General features: G+C 49.5%; 1 protein-coding gene and 2 long non-coding RNA genes across 5 annotated transcripts in view; 1 reads left to right on the forward strand and 2 right to left on the reverse strand.

The window, feature by feature from the left end:
- The window catches only part of LOC132245603 (uncharacterized), a 27,526-nt gene extending 25,241 nt beyond the window's left edge, over positions 1 to 2,285 (reverse strand). For all 3 annotated transcript variants that reach the window (XR_009457312.1, XR_009457313.1, XR_009457311.1), the window contains exon 1: positions 1,869 to 2,285. This is a non-coding gene — a long non-coding RNA (uncharacterized LOC132245603). The remainder of the gene's footprint in view (positions 1 to 1,868) is intronic.
- Positions 1 to 3,760, forward strand: part of LOC132245602 (uncharacterized) — a 4,047-nt gene extending 287 nt beyond the window's left edge. The window contains exons 2-6 of the mRNA XM_059718257.1: positions 224 to 280; positions 1,629 to 1,652; positions 2,042 to 2,098; positions 2,295 to 2,318; positions 3,571 to 3,760. Coding sequence (XP_059574240.1) covers positions 224 to 280; positions 1,629 to 1,652; positions 2,042 to 2,098; positions 2,295 to 2,318; positions 3,571 to 3,576 — 168 coding nt within the window. The 3' untranslated portion in view covers positions 3,577 to 3,760. The remainder of the gene's footprint in view (positions 1 to 223; positions 281 to 1,628; positions 1,653 to 2,041; positions 2,099 to 2,294; positions 2,319 to 3,570) is intronic.
- On the reverse strand, positions 3,740 to 24,119 carry LOC109285400 (uncharacterized). Its single transcript, XR_009457314.1, has 3 exons — positions 23,439 to 24,119; positions 21,170 to 21,246; positions 3,740 to 8,245 (listed from the first exon to the last, which is right to left on the reverse strand). It is a non-coding gene; the product is annotated as an uncharacterized LOC109285400 (long non-coding RNA).
- Between the last annotated feature and the right edge of the window lie 445 nt (positions 24,120 to 24,564).

Consider the following 24,564-nt stretch of genomic DNA (forward strand, 5'->3'; position numbering starts at 1 on the left):
TGGGATTGGGAGCCAGGTGCCCCTTCCCCTTGGTGCGAGATGCAGAGAGAGGGATATAACTCAGGTCTCCTGCATCTCTAGATGACAAAATCCTGAATCAACTGAAATCAGTGGGAGTTTTGCTGTTGCTTTCAATGGGGCCAGGATTTTGCTTATGGGACCGATCCTCTTTTAAAGCCTATGGACCAAGCTTGAAAATAAGAAATTCCCAAATATTTTGCAGAACTCTGGCAGCTTCGATAACAACGCAGCGGGTGATGACAGCTTCAACAACAATGGGGTGAGATTCAAAGAGCCCCCCATACTTCTTATTGCTTTTGAGTTGGGTTTCTGACATCCCTGTAGAAAAGCAGCATTTTACAAAATCAGAAATTTCCAGGAAAAAATGAAAGCCCTGTGTTTATCTTTTTGATGATGAAAAAAAGAAGAAAACACAAGGGGTTGTCTGGGGTATGGAAGAAGTTTGGGTGATATGACAGAGAATAACGTCGAGTGAAAGCTAATCAAAAAAAAAAAATTAATCAAAAAAAAAAATACCAGAGAGGAAAATTTCAACATAAATTTTTCAGACAGATTTTCACAGGCATCTGGTGCAGGCAGTGAGTTAGTAACTTTCATAAAGGTAACTAAATAGGTTAACGGTCTGGTTCCCGTTAATGCGGGTGAGCGTTAATCAACTAATCTGCTTAGGCACACTTGTAAGTCCCAATAAGGAAGTATCTGCACCTTCACGTGCCTCCATGCCTTTACGAATCTAGACCTGGGCACCCAGGATAACACTTTCAAGAGAGTTAGGAGCCCAGGACTTATTCACAGTCAGGAAGACTTATGGTCTGAAGTCACTGCTGAATTTTTTATTTCTTTCTTTATTTATTTACTTGAGCACCTAAATGTCAGGGAAGCTTCTGAAATTTAGGTTTTCAAGTGCGTAGGACAGCATTCGAAAATAGAATTTAGCCTTCTTTCAATCCCAAAAATTCTTTTGAAAATTCTACTTTAAAATTTGTATACGGATAAGAATATACTTTTATAACAAGGTGACAATAAAATGACTAAGAGCTCTGGAAGGGAAATAATTAAACCTTCATACACATGGGTATAAACCAGTGTCTCTTTCAGTAGTACCACTGCCACGTTGCACACTATTAGATGTGCAAACACGATGCACAATATGTCCCGAGTTGTGGTCTGTCTCACTTCTCTGAGATAAGAGAATTGCTCTAGTACTTTTCTGTGAGGAAAAAGTAAGAGCTGACATTTCTGGAGGGAGGCCTCACAACTAAAAAGTTTAGAAACCACTCCTCTAATTTAAAGGGACTGGTAGAAATCTTTCCCCCATGGACAGGATACTCCATCATAGTCCATTGGGGGAGGAAAAAAATCAGGTCCTAGCCTCCAGACCAGCTGCTGTTCACCACTGTACTTTTTGGATTCCCTGCCAGGGTGTGCTTAAACCAACCACGCTTTACAAGATAGGCCACTCTTTTGCTCCAAACTGGGTGGCAAGGCGGGAGGCACATAAGTGCATCAATCCTAATGCTCTCAAGCAGAAAAAAATCTCTAAAACCCCAGGGGGGAGCTGCGCGCACACACACTACTAACAGTATTTTTTCTTTGTGTTGCTGCAGAATGGAGGATACTATGGAGCTGGGGTAAGTACTGGCAGTTCATTATCTTTGCTATCACAGTATTGTGAATTACCTCAATTAGCACCCAGCACTGCTCCCAATAATAGTTTGCTGCTGGCCCCCTGAACTACATCAGCTGATGCTGCGATAAATTACTCAGCCTTGGGGAGTTAGCTTGTCTGAGGTTTCTCTAAATGTTTGCAAAAAGGGATGAGCATAGCGGTGAGGACAGGTCCGCACCTGATATATATCAGGCATAATCCCACTGGAGTCAATGGGTGGATCCCCAGCTGTTGTGAAGTAGCTGCAGAGCTGCTGAATCATTTGATTGGCTTTGGCAGGGCTGTAATACATATAAAAAAAATGTATCTTTTTCATGTGGGGATATATAAAATTATATCTTTTTCTTGCAGAATAGAGGCAGCTTTGATGGCAACAATGTGGGTGACGACAGCTTCAATAACAATGGAGTAAGTACTAGTACTGGCAACTACCTCTGGGGGTTATGTAGTTTCACGTGTTATATATAGGCTTATGGAAAGATGAGCCCTTTTCCCACAATCTCACTGGACAACCATAGAAAGTGCCTTGGCTTACTCTGTGCTGTACGCTTAAATCTATCTCATGCTATCAAAATGTGAATAACACACCCCTTTTTTCTTGCAGAATAGCGGAGAACCGTTTCTATATGTGAGTATCAGAAACTACCTTTGCTTTGATCACTTTTGCCAGCACTCACTCCATTTTAGTTATAGGTAATGGACTACGGTAGTTTGCAGGTAATATTACCTTGATACAGGATGCTAACGGATTCATCAATGGAAGACCAGACCACATTTTCCCTTAACTTCACTTGAAGTTATATCAACAGAAAATTTCCCCCAGATAGTCCAATTTTGGTGCCCACAGTTTTAAAACAATTTAATGCATCAGACTTTTAAAGAATCCAAAAATCCCACTCATGCAAACAGTCATGCAGTTGCAGCACAGGAAAGGGAAGAAAAAGGTGGTGTGTACAAACGCCCAATGTTGAGGAAATGCAAGAGGGATGGGTTCAACTTCTGGAAAAAGTACACCTGGGAGCTCAAGAAAAAGTTACGTGGATGTCAGATACCAGTCTGTCACCACCTACATTGGGAAAGAGGCGTCTGAGAACAGACAACTCTTTAGTGCAGCAAAAAAAGAAGGTAGAACAAGATCTAATGCAGGGGTGGGCAAAACGCAGCCTGTGGCCTGGATGTGGCCTGCAAGGCCATTCTATCCAGCCCATAGGGTCCCTAAAAAATTTTAAAAATTAATATTTATCTGCCTCTGGCTGCCTGTCATGCAGCCCTCGATGGCTTGCCAAAACACAGTAAGTGGCCCTCCGCCCAAAATAACTGCCCCCCCGATCTAATGGCTGAAATCTGAAGCCAGGCTAAAAGGTGCCAGTGTTTTAACAGTGAGGGGAAATAACCATTGGAACAAGCCAGCGAGGGACGGCTGGAATTCTCCATCACCAAGAATCCTTACATTAAGACCAGGACTCTAAGAGACGTGTTATAGCTCAGACAGAAGTTATGAGCAGGAATCCTGGTTTTCACAGATTTAAAAAAAAAAAAAATTCCCCATTTTTGGTTTAAAATAAAGTAACCTCAAATCCACATTTTTCCATGATTAAAATAAAATGTCACTAATATACAGATATCTATCTATAGTAGTGTTTCATTTTAATCATGCAAAAATGTGGATGGGGGGGGGGAGTTATATCTGAAAATTGGGGATTTATTTTATCAGGATCCCTGGTTATGAGCTAGATGCCAGTGTTGCAGGGTGCCTTAGGCAGAAGGTCAGACTAACAAATCAGAACAGGGAACTTTGCTTTAGCCTTAAAAAGCTACGATTCAACAGGGTTTCTCTCTATCTTGTCCTTACAAGTTTTTCTTTTCTTCTCATTTCTCAGTATTAGGCACCTAGAATCCAGCCACAGCAGCTATTTTGATGTCTTCTGACTTGCCTATTCACCCGTCTCTGTCTGAAATCACATAGCACTGTTCTGTGGAATGGGCTTATCCCTGGCTCCTTCAATGATTTGACTGTAGGGTACAGGTCTGACCCATCTGCCTTGGCAAATAAAACTACTTTACACACAACTTTGCCTTGTGTTTTCATTTCCTTTGGCAGCACACTTTTAAAGTGGAACATGGCCCTCCCTCCAGGTCCCCCAACAGCAGGATAATGAAAAAAAACATACTAACCCACCAAGATGGTCACTCACAACAACTTATTATTCATTTATGCACCGGGCAGTCCTCACACCAGCTAGGTTCAAGGCCCTGTCATGTGATGTGCTATACAAACATACACACCTTCCCTACCCCAGTGGAGATCTGGGCTCTGCACACACACACACACACACACACACACACATCAAGGGGGGCTGGTCCTCTGCTGCAACAGAAATCTGCCCCCATTGCTTCAAACCCCTTACGGCAGAATCCCCTTTCATTTGATGTGCCTACCTGTCATGGGCACAGACACATAAGGGCCCCAAACTGCAGTTATGAACACCCTTCCAGTCAAAAAGACAATCAGCATGAATGAAGTGACACCAAATTACAGCAGCTAGATATCTCTAATAAAGCTTTGGTTGATCCTGCTTGCTATCAATAGGTGTTGACTCTAAAACACCAATACTGACTTCCACTAGCTGGAGGAGTCTGTTATTGCCATGGGGGGACAGATCTACACTGACTGTATCTACACATGCATCTAGGCCAGTTTATATTTACCGCAAAGTAAGAGAGAATAGGCCAGCATCTACATGTGCAGGTGCTAAAGCACATTAACACTGTGTGTGGACTGACTTGGGGCTAAAGTTAGTCCCAAGATAGTCCACACACACAGTAATAAGGTGTCTGCATGTGCATTACTGGGCAGTAACTAATCAGGCATAAATTTGATACCCACATGATGCAAATATCAAATTTACACTCATCACTGCACATTCCCTCCTGCTTTCTGAGTCAGTGAAGCCCTCTGATACAGTGAGCACATTCATGTCTGTACTCAGTTTGTCCATGATGCCATCAGGACAAAAGGGTCTAAATGCTTCAGAACGTAAGAAGAACAGGGAGTCCTTGTTTCTCACTTCCTTTGGGAAGCAGCTAGAAGGCAGGCAATAGTCTATCCCAAAAGGAGTAGCTAAAGAGTGTTGCACCAAAAAATATTCCCTTTGGAAAATGCAATTTAATCCTAATTGAACTTTTCCAAGGGCAAATGTTGATTTTAATATTTTTTGTTTATTTTAATTTCATCTGAACCTAGGCCTCACGTGAAACAACACCTTGAGTTCAGAACCCCGCTGCGTGGAATCCCAGTGTCCCGTATGCATCACAGGCAATCTGTGTGTCTAAAAGACCCAGAGTGTAGGACAAGTCACTTGTGACATCCCTTGAGAGGGCAAAGGGCAAGATGCAGCATTTAATATTTGCACTTTCAATGAGAATAAGCTATATAATCTGCTTCAGTGCACTTGAAAATCCCCACTGAGTCCCTATCTACATCTTTGGGCATTTAAAGACCTGCAGGCCTCACTATTTACATCACTGCTCAACACAGGACATAGATTCCGAATTCATTCCACCACTTCGGATCATTTTAACCAAGGTTTAAGTTCACTCACATACACCAAACTGATAGAAGCCAGGTTTAAACTGCTTTAACACTGTCTACGTCTACCACTACACCGTCTTAACAAAATCCATGTAAAATCCTGCCTTACAATGATGCAACTTTCTGTGCTCTAGACCATTGGGATTGTGACTTGTATCTCTTGACACAACCTGAGACAGGGGAAGAAGGGAAGAAGTAAATTAAAGTTGGGACAGAAGACAGTGCTGGGGAAAGATTAAGAGAGACTGATAGCATAAGGTGGGGGAGAAGAAACTGCAGGAAAGTCTAGGAAAGGAAAAGAAAGCTATTGCTTCTCACTGCAATCACATTATCAGGGCTTGGCACAGTGAGGTCTGTAACGCAAGGTGCAGCATGGCATAAATACAGCGGTCATTCTCCCCACCTATCACCTCAAAATTCCACGGCTGAAAGCATCCAGCTCCAGAGAGCAAAAGAAGCCAAGATGAAGGTGCAGATCCTTGCTGCTTTCCTCGCCATCTGCCTCCTCCCTCTGGAGGGCACCAGAGCAGCCCCATGGGTAAGATGACGATTTATAGCACAACTGCACCTAGACATTTCCATTTAGATCAGGGTCCATTAAGAGGGATGCTACATGGATGCACATTGAGACGGTCCCTGTCCCAGCTGGGATTGGGAGCCAGGTGCCCCTTCCCCTTGGTGCAAGATGCAGAGAGAAGGATATAACTCAGTTCTCCTGCATCGCTAGATAACAAAATCCTGAATCAGTTGAAATTAGGAGGAGTTTTGCTGTTGCTTTCAATGGGGCCAGGCTTTTACTTATGGGACCCATCCTCTTTTAAAGCCTATGGAACAAGGCTGAGAATAAGAAACTTCCCAATCTTTTTTGCAGAACTCTGGCAGCTTCAATAACAATGCAGCGGGTGATGACAGCTTCAACAACAATGGGGTGAGATTCAAAGAGCCCCCCATACTTCTTATTGCTTTGGGGTTGGGTTTCTGACATCCCCATAGAAAAACTGGCTTTCTGGCCACATAATTGCATTTTGGGGCACCTGCAAGAAGGCACGGTACCTTCTCCTCTCTCTTTTAGGGTCTTTTTGAGCTGCCTATGGCTGGCCCAATTGTAATGAGTGCATGTCTCCTTTTGCTTAATTCTGCCTTTACATCTCAAGGTGGACGATCTCTCTGGGCTCCTTGGGAAGGGGAGCTGAGCTCAGCAAAGGATGACTGAGAAGGGGAGGAAGTGACAAGTGCTAGAAAGCTCTCTGCTCCCACCTGTCTTGAGCTTCTTCCCTCTCCCGTGGATGGATCCAAAGCTCTGTGAACCCTAAGGGGAAAAGCGCTCCCTTGGCTTCAGCGGCAGAGGTCCAGGTGTGATTGAAAACTGTCCTCAGTAGTTCTTACACACTGACAGCTGTAGGCATAGGAGAGCCTTATGGGACTAAAGTCTGGAAAGCTGGGGAAGAGCAGCAGCAGCAGGGAACTACATCCTCCAACTTCAGTTCCTCGTAGAAGAACCCAGAGATCCAATACGGAGATACCACCTGTGAAGAAATCATCCCGTCTGCCCCACTTCTGTAAGGGGAAAGCCCAAACCCCTCTGTCTCCAATTCACACTGCCTGGTTGCCTAAGCAACCGAGCCTAGCCACCTAGTAGACTGGGCTATATAAAATCCTTTGTCCTGAGGTTCCTGCCCAGGGACCTGCTGGACCAGTTTTGTGACCCTGGTCTCTCTACCCAAAGATGAGGACAACTTTTAAAAGGACTGGTCTACACCCAATACTGCCTGTTTCTGGTTGGGACTTAATGATGAAGTCACAAAGGTTATAAAAGGGGGTCACTCCATTTTGGAAGGGGAAGTCATCTTTGGGACCTTGAAACAAGCAACAAGCCTCCAGAGCTCCATCGGTCTCTGAATGGACATGTGAGTAACTTACTTGAAATGCAGACAGTAATTTAGGATTAAGTGAACTAGACGCGTATCAAAAGGCCCAACATGCCCATTCTGTTTTGCTCAAGTAGGTTTTCTTTCAATTTTCCGTTGTTTTGTATTCCTTCCTCGCTCTCTCCCTCTTTGATCAGTTAAGCTATTTGTTATAGCACGCCTTGCTGTAAAAGCTTATGAGGGTGAGACTAGCCTTTAAAGCCTGTTTCATTCAGCTGGCTAAAGTGGGCATGGCTTTTTGCTTTCCTCCCATACAGGAGGCTACTTGTGAATGCTTCAGGCTAAAAGAAGCACCCCAAAATACCACAGTGGGCTAAGCACCAAGGTCAACCAGGCCTATGTACCCCAGGCTGCAGAGAGCCCTAACAAACACCAGGGCCCGCGTGGTGGCAGCGCTTACCCGACTTGCAGGCGTGTTACAGGAAAGGGGGTGGCGCCCCAGGGAAGACACTGGAAGCATGGTTTTTGGTCAGGCACAATGAGGCGGGTGGCTCAGGGCTAGAGCACCCCTTAGTGGCCCGCCACACTGCCTATAGGAAGTGTTCCCTGCATATGAAGGGCACCGGTGTATGTGGCTGGGGCTGAGCCCTGTAGAGAAGCATATGCCAGAACTGCATCGTCAGGGCTTCCGGGTATGGGGCCCTTTGGAAACCCCACCCTCATCATTGCTGCTCCAGCCCCACGCAACTCCCCAGTGAAGCTGCACAAGGGACCTCATCCCAGCCCATTGAAACAGATGGGAAATGGTGGTTGCCTCGGTTCTCTCAGCTCAGGGCCAAAGGTATCAAAACTGTCCTCAGCTCTTGCACCACTGACTGCACTGGGCCAAGCTTGGAGCTTTGCTTTGCTTCTTCCTAGATAACAAAGAAGCAGCAAAAACACATGGCAGCTTCTCTCTCTCTTGTAGGGCAGGGTGCCTGGAGACAGCGGGCTTCCGGTGAGTGCAAGTCTTCTTCGCCTTCATTCTCCCAGCACATCTCAAGGCAGAATCAACTCTGAATGCGTAACTCGGGTCATCAGGGATCTTGGTTTTCCCTAATAAAATAAATAAATAAATCGCAAATTCTCTGATAAAAATCCCCAAATCCAGAATTAAAATTAAAGGTCCCCCATAGCCCTCCCCCAGCCATGCTCATGCCCCTCACTCCCCCCACAACAGCCCCCCATCCCTTCTCATGCCCCTTGCCCCCCACCCACAGCCCCTGCCCCCCAGCTATGGAGCCAGGGACCCAGGTCCACAGGTCCCTGTCCCCAACAGAAGGCAGTAGCTGCTGCAGCAGAATAAGCACGGAGCTGGCTCTCCCCCTGCTCCCCACTGTGGGCTCGAGTGGGGGTGCACCCATCTCCCAGTGGCAGCACGCACTCCCAGGTGGCAGAGGGGACCCGTGCCCCCCAGATCTGTGTGGGGGGCAGGGCAGGTGCACGCTGTGTGCAGCTTCCCTGAAGGGCTGATATCGCGCCGCTCTGGGTTCATGTGCTGCCGGCCGGGCAGGCACTCCTGTGGGAAGCTGGCTGATGGAGCAGGGAGGTGTTGGGGATAGCCCCACATGCAGTGCCTGCCTGGCTGGCTGCACATGGATCCAGACTGGCATGGTATCAGCCCTTCAGGAAAGCCACACATGGAGGCACAGAGTCTGCTCAGGCCAATACCACGCTGCTCGGAGTCCATTTGCCACTGGCCAGGCAGGCACTCCATGTGCAGTTTTACCCAACACATCCCCACTCTTCAGCCCCCAGCCAGGTTCCCACAGGAGTGCCCCCCCAGCCAGCGGTGTGTGGACCCGCAACGGCATGCTATTGGCCTGAGCGGGCTCCACGCTTTCCTGGGCAGCTTCCCTGAAGGGCCAATAACACACCGCTCTGGGTCCACGCACACAACTGCGGTTATACAGTGGTGCCAAATGTTCACACACTCTCTCCTCCCTGCTAACCTGGGATTTTTGTCTGACCCTGGCAGGGATCCAAAGCTTCATGAAATCATAACCACTAAGTTTTATGCCACTGAGATCCAGAAGTGACTGTGAGGCTACCAACACATCCTCCCTGATTGCAGCTCTCCTCAGCCCTTTTGAAAATAAGATGCTCTTGTGGGTTCTAGCACCTGAATTTCACCAGGGACGGAGAGAGCTGCTACCATTCTCAGAAGGCACGGATTGCCTTGGGCCCTGGATCAATCCTGGTTGTCCTTCATTCTAGGGAAAGGGAGGGAAAGCAGTTCCATCATGGCTACAAGCTCTCTCTTACACTACTACCCATTCCCCCTCTCTCTTTCTTGTAGGGAGGCATTTGACCTGGCCTCCTGCTGAGTATGACAAGCTTTCTTTCCTCCAGCCCTCAAGTCACACTGCGTGGTGCATCTCAAGCCAGAAAAGAGCTAAACCCAAAAAGCGGGGATCTTTAGTAAAGGGCCTGACATCCACAGGCTTTGGGCAGAGCTCCCCTAACTATGGTCACTGGGGACTCAGCTTGGAAACCAGACCCCGGACTGGATGTCTGGTTCCTTATAGAATCTTCTCCCCAAGACTTTGAGCTGCCTGGGTCTCATCCAGAGTACGAGGAAGTCAATGGGGAAACATGGGCTCCCGGGCTTCCTTCAGCTCAGCTCTGGAAGTAACTCAGTGCTGGACAACACATCCACCACTGCACACTCCTTTGGCTGTCTCCACCTTTTGGGACAAAACTAAGGGCACTTTGGCTTTGGTTTCTAAAGGGACTGTCCCTGGGTAATTCCATCCACTTCATCCAGTCCCCTCAAGACGACGCTCTGCACAGCACTCTGGTTCACCCCGCACACCACTGTGTTTCAACACCAGCAGCAGCAGGAAGGGTTGGGCAGGAAGGAGGGGAAGGCATCCCTCAGGGAAACAGGATGATTCCTGTCTGATCACCTGGGCTCACTGATTTTTGCCATCTCTCCCCCAGCACTAAGACTGGACACGCAACTCCTGCCACAGCAACAAAACTGGATCAACCAACAAAACCTTGTTTCAACGCCTGCTGTGCTACCTCCCCTCCTCCCGCACCAATCACATGTTGAATTAAGCACCCTCAAGCACAGCAATAAAGATTTAAGCCAATTCCTGTGATGTGTGTTGATTTGGGTTCCTGTGCTGTACTGGGGTTGCGGGAGGTTCGGGAGATCTCTCCTGCTACCCCCAGGATGGCAAGAGTGTCACAACAATAAAGCAAATGCCTCTCCACCCAAAGTTGAGTCCCTTATGTAAGTCATTTCACTCCGGTTGTAATGGTTTTGCTTCACCTCATTTGCTGCCCTCACTGTCCTCTCAACCTCCGGCCTGCCCCTTCCTCACACCCTGGAGGTGGGGACAGGAGCTATGATCCATCTGCTTAACCCCACTATGGGTCTCAAACCTACAAAAACAACTCTAAGGAATTTCAGACTTTGTCTCCCCCTGGATCTGATCCACAGTCCTTGGAAATGGGAGGGAAAGCAGCTCCATGGTGGCTAGAGATGCACCGATACATCAGCCCCATATCAGAGCAGCACCAATATAGGGGGAATTGACAGTATCAGAAGTCGGCTTTTTTTTGCCCGATGTGGCCAATAATGTGGCCAATAAATGCCCCCCATGCATGCACACAGCTGCAGCATGCACAAGGCCTGAAGCACAGCCCAGAGGCTTGAAGAGCAGCATTGGCTGGTAAGTCTGTTGTGAGGGAAGAGTGGGGGGAGGAAAAGAGAGCAGGGAGGGCACACTGAGGCCCCAAAGTGAGGGAGGGAGGGAGGGAGTGGGGCAGGGGCAGGCACTGCACAGCTGGGGTGGGATGGAGCCACGAGTGGGAGCTTTGGATGCAGCCGGCCAAGGGCGGGCTGCCACTGCAAGCTGGGCCCAGGGGCCGCGCTGGCCTCTTCCCGGTGGGGTATTGGGCTAGCGCTGCACTCAGGATGGGTGGCAGCAGCACTGGGAGGGGGGCTATGGCACATTTTGGTGTGGCTGCAGTCCCCTGGCTAGGCAGCACCTACCCTAGCCCCGCTCCCTCCTTCACCATGGGGGCCTTGATTTGCCGCCCACACAACCCTTCCATTCCCCCACCCCTTCCCCCACAACAGACTTACCAGCCCAACGCTGATCTCTAAGCTGCCCAGCTGCATATCAGAATTGGATCAGTATCAGTCATTACGACTCCTTAAAAGTCAGCCATCAGCATTGGCCCAAAAAATCTCTTATCGGTACACCCCTAATCATGGCTACAACCTCACACTTACACTACTCTCCATTCTCCCTTTTCTTAAAAGTTGGACCTCCTGTAGGCCTCATGGTGACCATGACAAGCTTTCTATACTCCAACCCCCAGTCACGTTGCATGGTGCATCTCAAGTCAAAACAGCTGAACGCCCCTCAGCAACTCTTGCGAAGGGAAGTGGGGATCCTTAATTTAGGACCAAGATGGCAACATGCTTTGGGCAGTGCTCCTCAAAGTATGGCCAACAGGAGCTTAGGGCTTGGAGATCTGGGCTCTGCACAGACACACCAAGGAGACTGGTCCCCTGCTGCAACAAAAATTTCCCCCCATTGCTTCAAACCCCTTACAGCAGAATCCTCTTTCACTTGATGTACCTGTCATGTGCACGGTCACATAACAGCTGTTTGGGGCCCTTATTGAACACCGAGTGTGGTCGTGCTTGAAGATAGGCTACAGATACAGGCAGACCTAGACAGGCTGGCAAGTTGGGTGGATCAGAATCTGACGAATTTCAATGTCAGGAAATGTAAAGTCTCCATCGCGGGACGAGCAACCCCCAACATACCTACAGGCTTGGCGGCACCAAACTGACTAGCACCACAAATGAAAGGGACCTGGGGGTAATAATAGACCACAGGATGAATATGAGCCGGCAGTGCAATGCTGTAGCCAATAGGGCAAATAATACCCTGGTGTGCATCAATCGATGCATCTCCAGCAAAACCAGGGAGGTGATTCTTCTGCTCTACTCAGCACTGGCGAGACTGCAGCTGGAGTACTGCATCCAGTTCTGGGCACCACGCGTTAACAAGCACATGGACAAGCTTGAGACAGTCCAAAGAAGAGCCACCCATATGATCAGAGTCTTAAAAGGCAAGCCATATGAGGAAAGGCTGAGGGATCTGGGACTCTTCAGCCTGAGGAAAAGAAGGCTGTGAAGGGACCTGGTGGCAAGCTACCGCTACACTAAAGGAGTACAACAAGGGCTCAGTGAGCAACTGTTCACCAGGGCACCCAAGGGGAAAACCAGGAGTAATGGTCACAAACTCCTGGAAGATCAATTCAGGCTCAACATTAGGAAAAACTTCTTCATAGTCAGGGTGTCCAGACTGCGGAATAAGCTCCCTCCAGAGGTGGTGCAATGGCCTGCCCTGGAAATCTTCAAGAGATGGGGCAGTCACCTTGCTGGGGTCACCTGACCCCCAGTTATCTTTCCTGCTTGGTGCAGGGGGCTGGACCCAATGATCTTCTGAGGTCCCTTCCAGCCTTACAATCTATGAACCTCTGCAATCAAAAAGACAATCAGCATGAGTGGAGTGAACCGAATTACAGTAGCGGGAGATCTCTAATGAAGCTTTAGTTGCTCCTGCTTGCCATTGGAAGGTGTTGACTCTAAAACAGCAATAATGACTTACTAGAGGAGTCTCATTTATTGCCATGGGGTGACAGATCGTCACTGGGAATGTGGCTCTTAGGGGAGAAATTCAGAGCACTGCTGCAGTTTAACCCAAATGAACTCCACTATCTATCTAGGAAATACAGGTTCTCCCTGCCTGGCTCCTCTCCACCCACCTCCTGATTGGAACATGACCCCAGAAAAACAAAGAGCTTGTTTGCCTGGCTTTCACCTCCCCAACACAAAGTATTTAATTTGTTGCCTGAGGCAACTCCTCTTCCAACCAGCTAGCCCCAATCTCCCGCTTATGCAAAAATCTCTTTCCAGAAACCACCCAGAAAGAACACACTGTGCCTCATTATTTGCTCCTGTCCATCCCTGGCTGACATACATCTCATGCTGATAAAAGCTGACAAAGGAGAGCCTTCAGTTTACCAAAACTGGGTGGGTGGCAGCCTTGGTTGCTGAAAATAATAGCTGATTTCAGCTGTTTCTGGAAAAAGGAAAAGCAGACGAGCTGGAAAGAACAGTTAAGTTATTGACTGAGTGCAGAAAAGTTTTGAAATCCTGATGAGACAAGTCACTTGAAGGACTTCAACCAGCTCTGCTTCTCACAAGCAGAAGCCAAAAGGAATTGCCACTGGCAGAGAATCGGCTCTGTTTTGATGTAAAGGGTATGATCGAGGGAGCGCTAGCATATGTTAAAGGATGTCAGGGACACAGCGAGCATCATGCTGAGTGCTGCATTGGTGAATACTCCCCAGTCTCTTCAGCTTTCAAAATCTGAGCCGTTATCCCAAAACCTGTGAGAGACAAAGGGTACCTGAGGGAGAGCCAGCCTTTTTTGTCACAGGGCATCAGGGACACCCAAAGAGCAGCTAATGACAGAATCATGCTGCTGGGAAGTGCCATCTTTGCTGCCCAGGGTCTGATCCTACTGCCTACTGCAATCAGTTATAGTTTTGCCAGCCCAGTCACTCCAGGAGTAAACTTGGATCTAGGAAGCAAAACGCTCATCAGTACGCAATCAGAGATGACTCACTCAGTTTAAATACTGGAATAATAACAGAGTTTTCTCAGAAATATAGATAATGTATACAGGCCGTGTCTACACGAGATGCTGACTGCACAGTTGTTACTGTGCAGTCATTTAGTGCTTGCATACACAAGTACTAAATGACTGTGCAGTAACTGGCCACTTTAACAAAAATAATTAGAGGCTGGGGAAGCCAGACTTTTGAGGAAAGGCTAAAAGAGCTAGGGTTATACAGTCTGGAGAAGAGAAGACCCAGGAAAATATAAGACCTGAAGGCCAGTTATAATAGAGAGGATAGAGATGGGCTTTTCTCTGCAGCTGTGGGGTCAGGACTAGGGGCAATGGGCTCAAGATGCAGCAGAGGAAACTGAGGTTGGGGATTACAAGGAACTTTCTGACTCTGGCGGGGGCGTCGAGCATGGAAACAGGCTGCCTAGAGAAACTGTGGACTCTCCATCCCTGGAAATGTTCAAAAGCAGATTGAACAGACATGTGGCTGGGCTGGTTTAGTCAGGGATGACCCTGTCTTAAGTAGGGGGTGGACTAGAAAGCCTTGTGAGGACCCTCCCAGCCCTAATTTCCTCTGATCCTATGAAATCCCATGTCCCAAACCCATATTTTCTTTTCAAATAATGCCTGCTTTCACCTGTAACAAATCCAACAAGTCTGACTGATATCATACTGCTTGCGAAGGGCACCAATGCATGATGCAAAGTACCGTAAATGGACAGCCAATAGCTTCAGACCACCGTACAAGACCACAATGGCTTTGCCATCTCATCTCAGCTCCATATAGTGCTGTAATAGCAACCAATACACTAACAGAGTTGGAGTTCTCACCACCACAAGGATGTCTAACATTACACTGCTGGCATGATACACTCCCAACTGTCTGCACTGATCAAACGCTATCACAGTACAAACGAGTCTACAACAGGAGTGCTCATGGAACAGATCCAGCCTGTGTACCCATGTCATCTAGACCAGCATTTTTCAACCCGTAGGTCGCAAGAATATATAGAAGGGTAGAGAACAAACTTTAAAACTGGATTCTCCTTTAGAGGAGAAAAATGTGGGGAAAAATGCAGGGCTGGGGCCTGGGGAGTAGCGGGTCACGAGTGAGGAGCACTGGGTCAGAACTGGTCATCAATGTTTATAAATGGGTCCTGGTACGAAAAAAATTGAGAATCACTAATCTAGCCCACAGGACTCCCCATGGGTCTGGAAATATGGCAGCAAGGGAGCAGTGGCCAATAACACTCCCCTGATGCCAAATTTCCAAACCCCACATGGTGGAATCAGGTCCTGGTTGGGCCAACACCAGCTCCAGATGGGCCCATGGACCAGATCTGACCTGCAGACAGAGCTGGGCAGCCCGTGGGGCAAAAAGTATGGACACCACCAGTCTAAATAAGTTGGTACCTTCACTGTGTCTGACGATACCTCAGGCTAGAGACAGTTTGTATAAGAATGACAATAAGTACAACTGCCCCAAAACGTAAGGGTTTGTTTTTGCTTTTCTTTTACCCTGTTTTAGTAAACTCATTTGTCTTTCAGATCAGCACAGGGGTTTGCTCCAGTCTAAATGCTGTGCTTTAACTTTTGTAGCTGCATGGGGGAAAATGGGCTCCATATCTCTTTGGACTCCGGAAAAATCATCTCTTCTCAGAGCAGTGAGAAGTTTTTGCCCTCAACGGGTTCTCTCTCCCATCAGAACAACCCGTAAACCACACTTCAGCCTTGCTCCCTCAAAAGGATACAGGCCACAAATTTAAGAGAAAGTTTAATTTATTCTCATCTATTCTTTTATGCATCAGGCATGTCATCCATTTCCCTTTCTGCCTCTGGACCATCCCTATTTGGCCTTCATCCCTCTCACTTGTGAAAATATATTTAGATTTAAATCATCATAAAATCAAAAGCACTTCCTAAAAGTGCAAGGTTTTCTATCAATAAATTCAATTCCCCAGCACAAAATAATAGCTGCCCTGGAGTATTAGCATATAAAAATAAGTTCAGTTGGCCAAGCCAATAAATCAAAGCAACAAAAACTGTCCTATTAGTCCTTCCCTGGGAACCAGCTTAGTTTTCCCCTACCACTGCAGGCCTGTAAATTTTAGGGAAATAGACAGTAAAACCACCATGTTCTCCCCAAACACTCAAGAGATGCAGCTTTCTGGTATAGATTCATACATGTAGGGTTGGAAAGGACCCAAGTAGATCTTCAAGTCCGATCCCCTGCCCTGGGCAGGAGAGAAAACTGGGCTCATATGACCCCAGCTAGGTAATTGTCAAGCCTCCTCTTAAAGACCCCCAAGGTAGGAGCCAGCACCATTTATCTTGGAAGTTGGTTCCAGATCCTAGAATGTGAAGTAGTGCCTAATGTCCAGCCTGAACCTACTCTCAAACAACTGATGGCCGTTATTCCTTGTTACTCCAGGAGGTGCTCAGGGGAATAGGGTCTCTCCCATTCCCCGCTGGCCCCCCCTGGCAAGTTTGTAGACGGCCACCAGGTCCCCTTCTCAGACTTCTCTTGTGAGGGTTGAACAGGTTCAGGTCCCTTAGCCTCTCCTCGTAGGGCCTGTCCTGCTGCCCCCTGATCATGCGGGTGGCCCTCCTCTGGACCCTCTCCATGTTGTCCACATCCCTCTTGGAGTACTGCATCTAGTTCTGGGTGCCGCACTTCAACTGCGACCTGACGGTTGTCGCATAGAGGGGGATGATCACCTCCTTGGACCTGCCTGTGATGCATGTGTGGATGCATGACAAGGTGCAGTTGGCCTTCCTGACCGCGTCCTTACATTGGGCCCATGTTCATTTTGGAATCAGTAATGACTCCAAGATCTCTTTCTGCCACTGAGCTTTCGAGAAGGGAGTTCCCCAGCCTGTAGGTCTGCTGCTGGTTCTTCCTGTCCAAGTGTAGTATCCTGCACTTGTCAGTATCGAATCCCATCCTATTCTCATCTGCCCACTCATGTAACCTGTCCAGGTCCAGCTGTATCCTGTCCCTCCCTTCTACCATGCCCAACTCACCCCAGATCTTGGTGTCATCAGCGAATTTGAACAGGGTGCTTTTCAACCCCTCGTCCAAGTGGCTAATAAAGAGATTAAACAGGGCAGGCCCAAGGACTCGCCCTCAGAATAGCCAGTTCAAACCCAGACATAGTGGGGCTTACAGAAATGTGGTGGGATTCATCCCACAACTGGGCAGTTAGCATTAGAGGCTATAGGCTCTACAGGCGGGATAGAGAAAGAAGGAAGGGAGGAGGTGTGGCACTCCATGTCAAAGAGCAATACACATCTTCTGCCAGCAAAATGGGGTCAGAGGAGGGGCAAGCTGAAGTGCTCTGGGTCAAGATACAAGGGGGTTGTGGGGAGAGGGATGTAATGGAGGGGGTCTACTCCAGAACCCCCAACCAAGGGGAGGAGCTGGACCAGGAATTTTTGGGCCAGCTTGCAGAGGCACTTAAGGCAAGGGATGTAGTTGTCATGGGTGATCTAAATTACCCAGACATCAGCCAGGTTGGACCGTTCCAGGAGGTTCCTGGCCGAGATACAGGACCTCCACTTAACCCAGGAGGTGCACAGTCCCACCAGAGGAAATGCCCTGTTGGACCTGGTCCTGGCCACAGGCGATGATCTGGTAAGGGGGCTCCAGGTCCTTGACCACCTGGGTGATAGCGATCATCGCTTGCTGGAATTCATCCTCCAGCGCAGGGTAAGAAGGGCCTGCAGCAAGGCGGTAGCCCTAGACTTCAAGAGGGCCAGCTTCAAGGAGTTGAGGAGATTGGTGGGAGAGGCGCTGGGGTTCTCGAGGGCAGGGGAACTCAGTGCCCAAGATGAGTGGTTGTTCCTTAAGGAGTCGATACTCAGGGCCCAAGGGGTGGCAATCCCAACAAGAAGCAAGGGGGGCAAGAGTGCCCTGGCTCACCAAGGAAGTCTGGGAATGCCTGGTTGCCAAAAAGGCGGCATACACCCAGTGGGGGGGGGGGGGGGGGGGGGGGCGATCTCCGAAGAAGAGTATACCTCCACTACTCTGGGCTGTTAGGAAAGCTAAGGCAGACATAGAGCTAGGACAAGCATCCAAGATCAAAGATAATAAAAAGTCCTTTTTCAAATATATAGGGAAGATGAAGAAGGCACCGGGAAATGTGGGACCCCTGCAAGATGCACTGGGCAATCTGGTGGTCGAGCCAGAGGAGAAGGCAGACATCTTTAACAAATTCTTCACCTCTGTTTTCTTGTGCAGGGACCGGGACTCCCCTACCGCGTTTCAAGACGGACTCGAGGGGAACACCTCAAGACCTAAGGTTGAGGAGGACCGCGCTAGAGTGCTACTGGAGGGGCTAGATATGTTCAAATCAGCAGGTCCAGATGCTCTCCACCCCAGGGTGTTGAGGGAGCTAGCAGGGGTTATTGCTGGGACTTTGACACGGCTTTACGAGCGCTCGTGGTGCTTGGGCCAGGTGCCAGATGATTGGAAGATAGCCAATGTGGTCCCCATCTTTAAAAAAGGGAGGAGGGAAGACCCGGGCAACTATAGGCCCGTAAGTCTTACCTCAATCCTGGGGAAACTCTTTGAGAAGATCATCAAGGAGCACATCAGTGACAGGCTGGCATCAGGGATGATGCTCAAGGGCAACCAGCACGGTTTCATTAAGGGCAGGTCATGTCAGACCAACCTGATTGCCTTTTACAATCAGGTCACAAAAGCATTGGATACAGGTGTTGCCATGGATGTAGTCTTTCTGGACTTCAGCAAGGCCTTTGACACTGTCTCCCACCCCACCCTCATTAAAAAACTAGGCGACTGTGGCATTGATGCCTACACGGTCAGATGGATTGCTAATTGGCTGAAGGGTCGTACTCAGAGGGTGGTAGTGGATGGGTCATATTTGACCTGGGGGGAAGCGGGAAGCGGAGTCCCCCAGGGCTCGGTCCTTGGGCCCGCACTGTTCAATTTCTTCATCAGCGATTTGGACGACGGGGTGAAAAGCAACCTGTTCAAATTTGCTGATGATACCAAAATTTGGGGTGAGGTGGGCACGCTAGCAGGGAGGGAAAGACTGCAGAAACACCTGGATAGGTTGCAGGGGTGGGCTAACAAAAACAGGATGCGTTTCAATACGGACAAGTGCAGGGTGCTGCACTTGGGCAGCAGTAACCGGCAACACACTTATAAGATGGGAAACTCCCTTCTTGAGAGCACGGAGACAGAAAGGGATCTTGGAGTCATCGTTGACTCCAAGATGAACATGGGCAGACAATGCAAGGTCACAGTCGGCAGGGCTAACCGGACCCTATCGTGCATCCACAGGTGCATCTCAAGTAGATTCATAGATATTAGGGTTGGAAGGGACCTCAATAGATCATCAAGTCCGACCCCCTGCATAAGCAGGAAAGAGTGCTGGGTCTAGATGACCCCAGCTAGATGCTCATCTAACCTCCTCTTGAAGACCCCCAGGGTAGGGGAGAGCACCACCTCCCTTGGGAGCCCGTCCCAGACCTTGGCCACTCGAACTGTGAAGAAGTTCTTCCTAATGTCTAGTCTAAATCTGCTCTCTGCTAGCTTGTGGCCATGGTTTCTTGTAACCCCCGGGGGCGCCTTGGTGAATAAATACTCACCAATTCCCTTCTGTGCCCCTGTGATGAACTTATAGGCGGCCACAAGTTCGCCTCTCAACCTTCTCTTGCGAAGGCTGAAAAGGTCCAGTTTCTCTAGTCTCTCCTTGTAGGGCTTGGTCTGCAGGCCCTTGACCATACGAGTTGCCCTTTGCTGTACCCTCTCCAGGTTATCCGCATCCCTCTTGAATTGCGGCGCCCAGAATTGCATGCAGTACTCCAACTGCGGTCTGACCAACGCCCTATAGAGGGGAAGTATCACCTCCTTGGACCTATTCGTCATGCATCTGCTGATGCACGATAAAGTGCCATTGGCTTTTTTGATGGCTTCGTCACACTGCCGACTCATGTTCATCTTGGAGTCCACTAGGACTCCAAGATCCCTTTCCACTTCTGTGCCACCCAGCAGGTCATTCCCTAGGCTGTAGGTGTGCTGGACATTTTTCCTCCCTAGGTGCAGCACTTTGCATTTCTCCTTGTTGAACTGCATCCTGTTGTTTTCTGCCCACTTGTCCAACCTATCCAGACCTGAAGTAGGGCCAAGGAGGTGATCCTCCCCCTCTATGCGACACTGGTCAGGCTGCAGCTGGAGTACTGTGTCCAGTTCTGGGCACCGCACTTCAAGAGGGATGTGGACAACATTGAGAGGGTCCAGAGGAGGGCCACCCGCATGATCTGGGGACAGCAGGACAGACCCTACAATGAGAGGCTACGGGACCTGAACCTGTTCAGCCTCCACAAGAGAAGGCTGAGGGGGGACCTTGTGACCATCTATAAACTCACTAGGGGGGGACCTGAAGGGTTTGGGGGAGACCTTGTTTCCCCTAGCGCCCCCCAGGATAACAAGAAATAATAGCCACAAATTGTTGGAGAGTAGGTTCAGATTAGACATCCGTAGGAACTACTTCAAAGTCAGGGCGGCTAGGATCTGGAACCAACTTCCAAGGAAGTAGTGCTGGCTCCTACCCTGGGGGTCTTTAAGAAGTGGCTCAATGTCTACCTGGCTGGGATCATTTGAGCCCAGTTTCCCTCCTGCCCAGGCAGGAGATCTACAAGGTCCCTTCCGACCCTACTTCTATGATTCTATGACTGAGCTCTGGGGGACTCCAGTGCCCACATCCCTCCAAATCAAATATGACCGGTCCACCACCACTCTCTGAGTACAACCCTTCAGCAATTTGCAACCCATCTGACTGTTTAGGCATCAATGCCACAGTCACCTAGTTTTTTGATGAGAATGGGGTGGGAGACAGTGTCGAAGGCCTTCCTGAAGTCCAGAAAGACTACATCCACCGCGACACCTGCATCCAAGGATTTTGTGACCTGATCATAGAAAGCAATCAGGTTGGTCTGACAGGACCTGCCCCTAATGAACCCATGCTGGTTACCCCTGAGCAACGTCCCCCCTGCTGGTCCTTCCCAGATGTGTTCCTGGATAATCTTCTCAAAGAGCTTCCCCAGGAATGAAGTAAGACTAACAGGCCTATAGTTGCCCGGGTCCTCCCTCCTCCCTTTTTTGAAAATGGAGACCACACTGGCCTTCTTCCAGTCATCCGGCACCTGGCCAGAGCACCACGAGCACTCATAAAGGCGTGCCAGGGGCCCCATGATAACCCCTGCCAATTCCCTCAACACCCTGGGGTGGAGAGCATCTGGACCTGCTGATCTGAACACATCCAGCCCTCCAGAAGTTCCCTACCTTGGTCCTCCCTGACCCTAGGCCTGGTGGAGTCTCTTCTGAGTCCATCCTGAATCTCGGTGGGGGAGTCCCAGTCCCTGCATAAAAAAATGGAGGCAAAGAAATTGTTAAAAAGGTCTGTCTTTTCCTCTGGTGCAACCACCAGATTGCCAAGCGTATCTTGCAGGGGCCCCACGTTATCCAGTGCTTTCTTCATACTCCCTATGCATTTAAAAAAGGACTTTTTGTTGTCCTTGTCCTTGATCCTTGATGCAAGCCCTAGTTCCGTATCTGCCTTAGCTTTCCTAACAGCCCCCCTACAAGCCCAAGCAATGGAGGTATACTCCTTTTTGGTGATAGCCCCTCCCTTCCACTGGGTATCACCTCCTTTTTGGCTTTTAGGCATTCCCGAATGCCCTTGGTGAGCCAGGGGGGCTTTTGAGCACTCTTGCCCCCTTTGATTCTTGTTGGGACTGTGTGGCAGGGCACTGTGTATGCCAGCCACTTTAAGGGACTGGAGCTGGCAGCTGCCAAGTGCTTGATGAGGGCAGCCAATGGTTGCCCATATAAACAGGGCAGTTCTGCTGCTGGAGGCCAGGCAACAACATTGCCTGGCTGCAGGTATCATCTGGAGGTAAGGAAGGAGCTGTAGGGGATGGTAAGGAGGCTCCTGGCCCTGGGTACGACCTAAAACTGCACCCTGCCGGTAGTGGGAGGCCTGGTGGGGCTCTCAGTGGTGCGGGAGCCCCCAGGAAATGCCAGGCCAGTTGCCACCCCGGTGAAAGGCAGGTCGGGGCGCCTTAACCCCTAGCCCCCACAACCAGGTGGATTACCCCTTGTTGGAGGGCCTGGAGGGTGGACCCCTGGAGAGAGAGAGAAAAGGCTCACACCTGTCTGGACACCCCCTGACTGGTCCATACTGGGGCCAAGACTGGAAGGGTTGAAGGGCTGGGGGCCCACCACAAGGGACACCCAAGAGCTGCGCGCCTGGGGCTCTGACTGCCTGGAGGTGGGCCAGGGCTAATGAGCCGAAGGTCCCGGGGGGACCACACCCGAAGGGGAAGCGGCTCAGGGAGCTGTGCTGCCTGGTATGAAGGCGGATGAGACCGCCCGAGGAGAGGAATCCAGGCGGGGTTCAATTAGAAGGATTCTGGGGCCCAGTGCTGGGGCCAGTGATGATGAGAACATCTAGACGCCATCTGTGAGGCTTGGGCTGCGGTGTAGGGGAGGAATGGAGCCACAGATAGTGCCCCCTGGCATCGGGGCAGGAAATGGGCAGCCTCCCACTTAATTACATCATTTAACTAATTAACAACAAGGCATGGCACGTGAGAAGGCAGGTGGTTAGCCCAGAAACAGGTGGGCGGGTCACTGGGAAGTCAGCCCCGAGAAGGACCCCTGTTACAGACTGTCACCCATTGGGCTTGGAGGATCGTCTCCTTAAGGAACGACCACTCGTCTTGGATACCCAGTTCCCCTTCCCTCCAGGACCCCAGTGCCTCTCCTACCAATCTCCTCCACTCATTGAAGTTGGCCGTCTTGAAGTCAATGGCTACTGCCTTGCTGCAGGCCCTTGACACCCTGAGCTGGATGATGAATTCCAAAAAGCGATGATCACTGTCGCCCAGGTGGTCAAGGACCTGGAGTCCCCTCACCAGGTCATCGCCTGTGGCCAGGACCAGGTCCAGCAGGGCATTCCCCCAGGTGGGACTGTGCACCTCCTGGGTTAGGTGGAAGTCCTGTAACTCAGCAAGGAACCTTAGTGAGCAGTCAGACCTGTTTGACTGCTCCTCCCAGCAGATGTCCGGGTAGTTTAGGTCACCCATGACAACTACTACATCCCTTGCCTTAAGTTCCTCCACAAGCTGTCCTGAAAATTCACGGTCCAGCTCTTCCCCTTGGTTGGGTGGTCTGTAGTAGACGCCCTTTCCCCATGACCCCCCTGTATTCTGACCCAGAGCACTTCAGCCTGCCCCTCCTCTGACCCCATCCTGTTAGTTGAGGACATGAATTGCTCTTTGACGTAGAGCGCCACACCCCCGCCTTTCCTCCCCGTTCTGTCCTGCCTGTATAGTCTGTAGCCCCTAATGTTTACTGCCCAGTCGTGGGATGAATCCCACCAGGTTTCTGGGAGCCCTACTATGTCTGGGTTTGTACTGGCTATCCGGAGGACGAGTTCCTCCTGCTTATTTCCCATGCTACAAGCATTAGTGTAGAGGCATTTAAGGCCTTGTATTGGTTCATGCACCACCCCCCGATTCTTAGGACTATCCAGATCCCTGTCACTTACCGGGTACTCCTTGTGCTTGTCACCTGTCTTGGTTGGGAGGTGTCCTCCTGTGGCCCCATTCCCCGGTGAAGCTAGTTTAAAGCACGCTGTACGAGATCAGCCAACCTGGAAGAAAAGACACACTTGCCTTTAGGGGAGAGATGTAGCCCATCCCTCCCAAGCATGTCCCCTGTGTGAAAGTGTGGGTCGTTATCCAGGAACCTGTGACCTGCCTAGCCCCACCAGCTCCATAGCCGCCGGTTAACTTCATTTGCAGCAGGTGGAATTTACAGTTAAACCCAGATTATCTGCACCCAGATGGTTCACAAGCCAGTTTATTCACACCAAGTTCCCAAACGAAAGACACAATGCTGATTGTTCAGGCTTTTACTTCAAAGAGGGCTACGACTCCAATGAGCGAGATGCACATGGATGTTTGCTACAGTTGTATATACCATATTTTTCTCACCAGCAACATACACCTTTTCCCCAAAATCCAGGGCTTGGAAGGAGATTGATGAGAACCACTTCCACACATTGATACCTGGTAACATCTCTGATGGCCAAGAGCTCCCAAATAGACAAAAATGCCAAAGCACACTGTTTTTGTCATATGAGAAAACAAAGAGGATTGGAAATTGAAGTGAGCACTATATTTAGGAAATAAAGGAACAGCACTTGCAGCCAGGGGAAAGAAAGGAAAACTGCCGGTGTTGCATGCAAGCCTCCCTGGCAGCTGCTGTGGACACTTCCTCTCTCCCTCCTTGCAGAGGCTATCAAGGAAAGAACATTTAATTTCTTCATCCTGCCTTTCTAAAGCAAAGCACTTGTTTTGGGTATCTGGCAGATAAAATTATTTAACTTTCTGCTTTGAGCAGGGGGTCAAACTAGATAATCCCTGAGGTCCCTTCCAAATCTCATTTTCTGGGGGGGGGGGGGGGGGGGGAGCTTATGCTAGAAAACATGGTGCCCCCAGCAGGTTTGCAAACCCCCATCTTCACCCTAACCCTGGCTATCTGGGCTCTACTTTTATCTGTGAGGATTGTACGGTGCAGGTTATAGGGTGCATCTGCACTGTGTCCAAGCAAGCGTTGCTGTGAAAATGCATCCCACCCACTTACTACGGCTATGCACATGCTGAAAAAAC

This window comes from Alligator mississippiensis, chromosome 15 (genome assembly GCF_030867095.1).
Source record: "Alligator mississippiensis isolate rAllMis1 chromosome 15, rAllMis1, whole genome shotgun sequence".
Lineage (NCBI taxonomy): Eukaryota > Metazoa > Chordata > Crocodylia > Alligatoridae > Alligator > Alligator mississippiensis.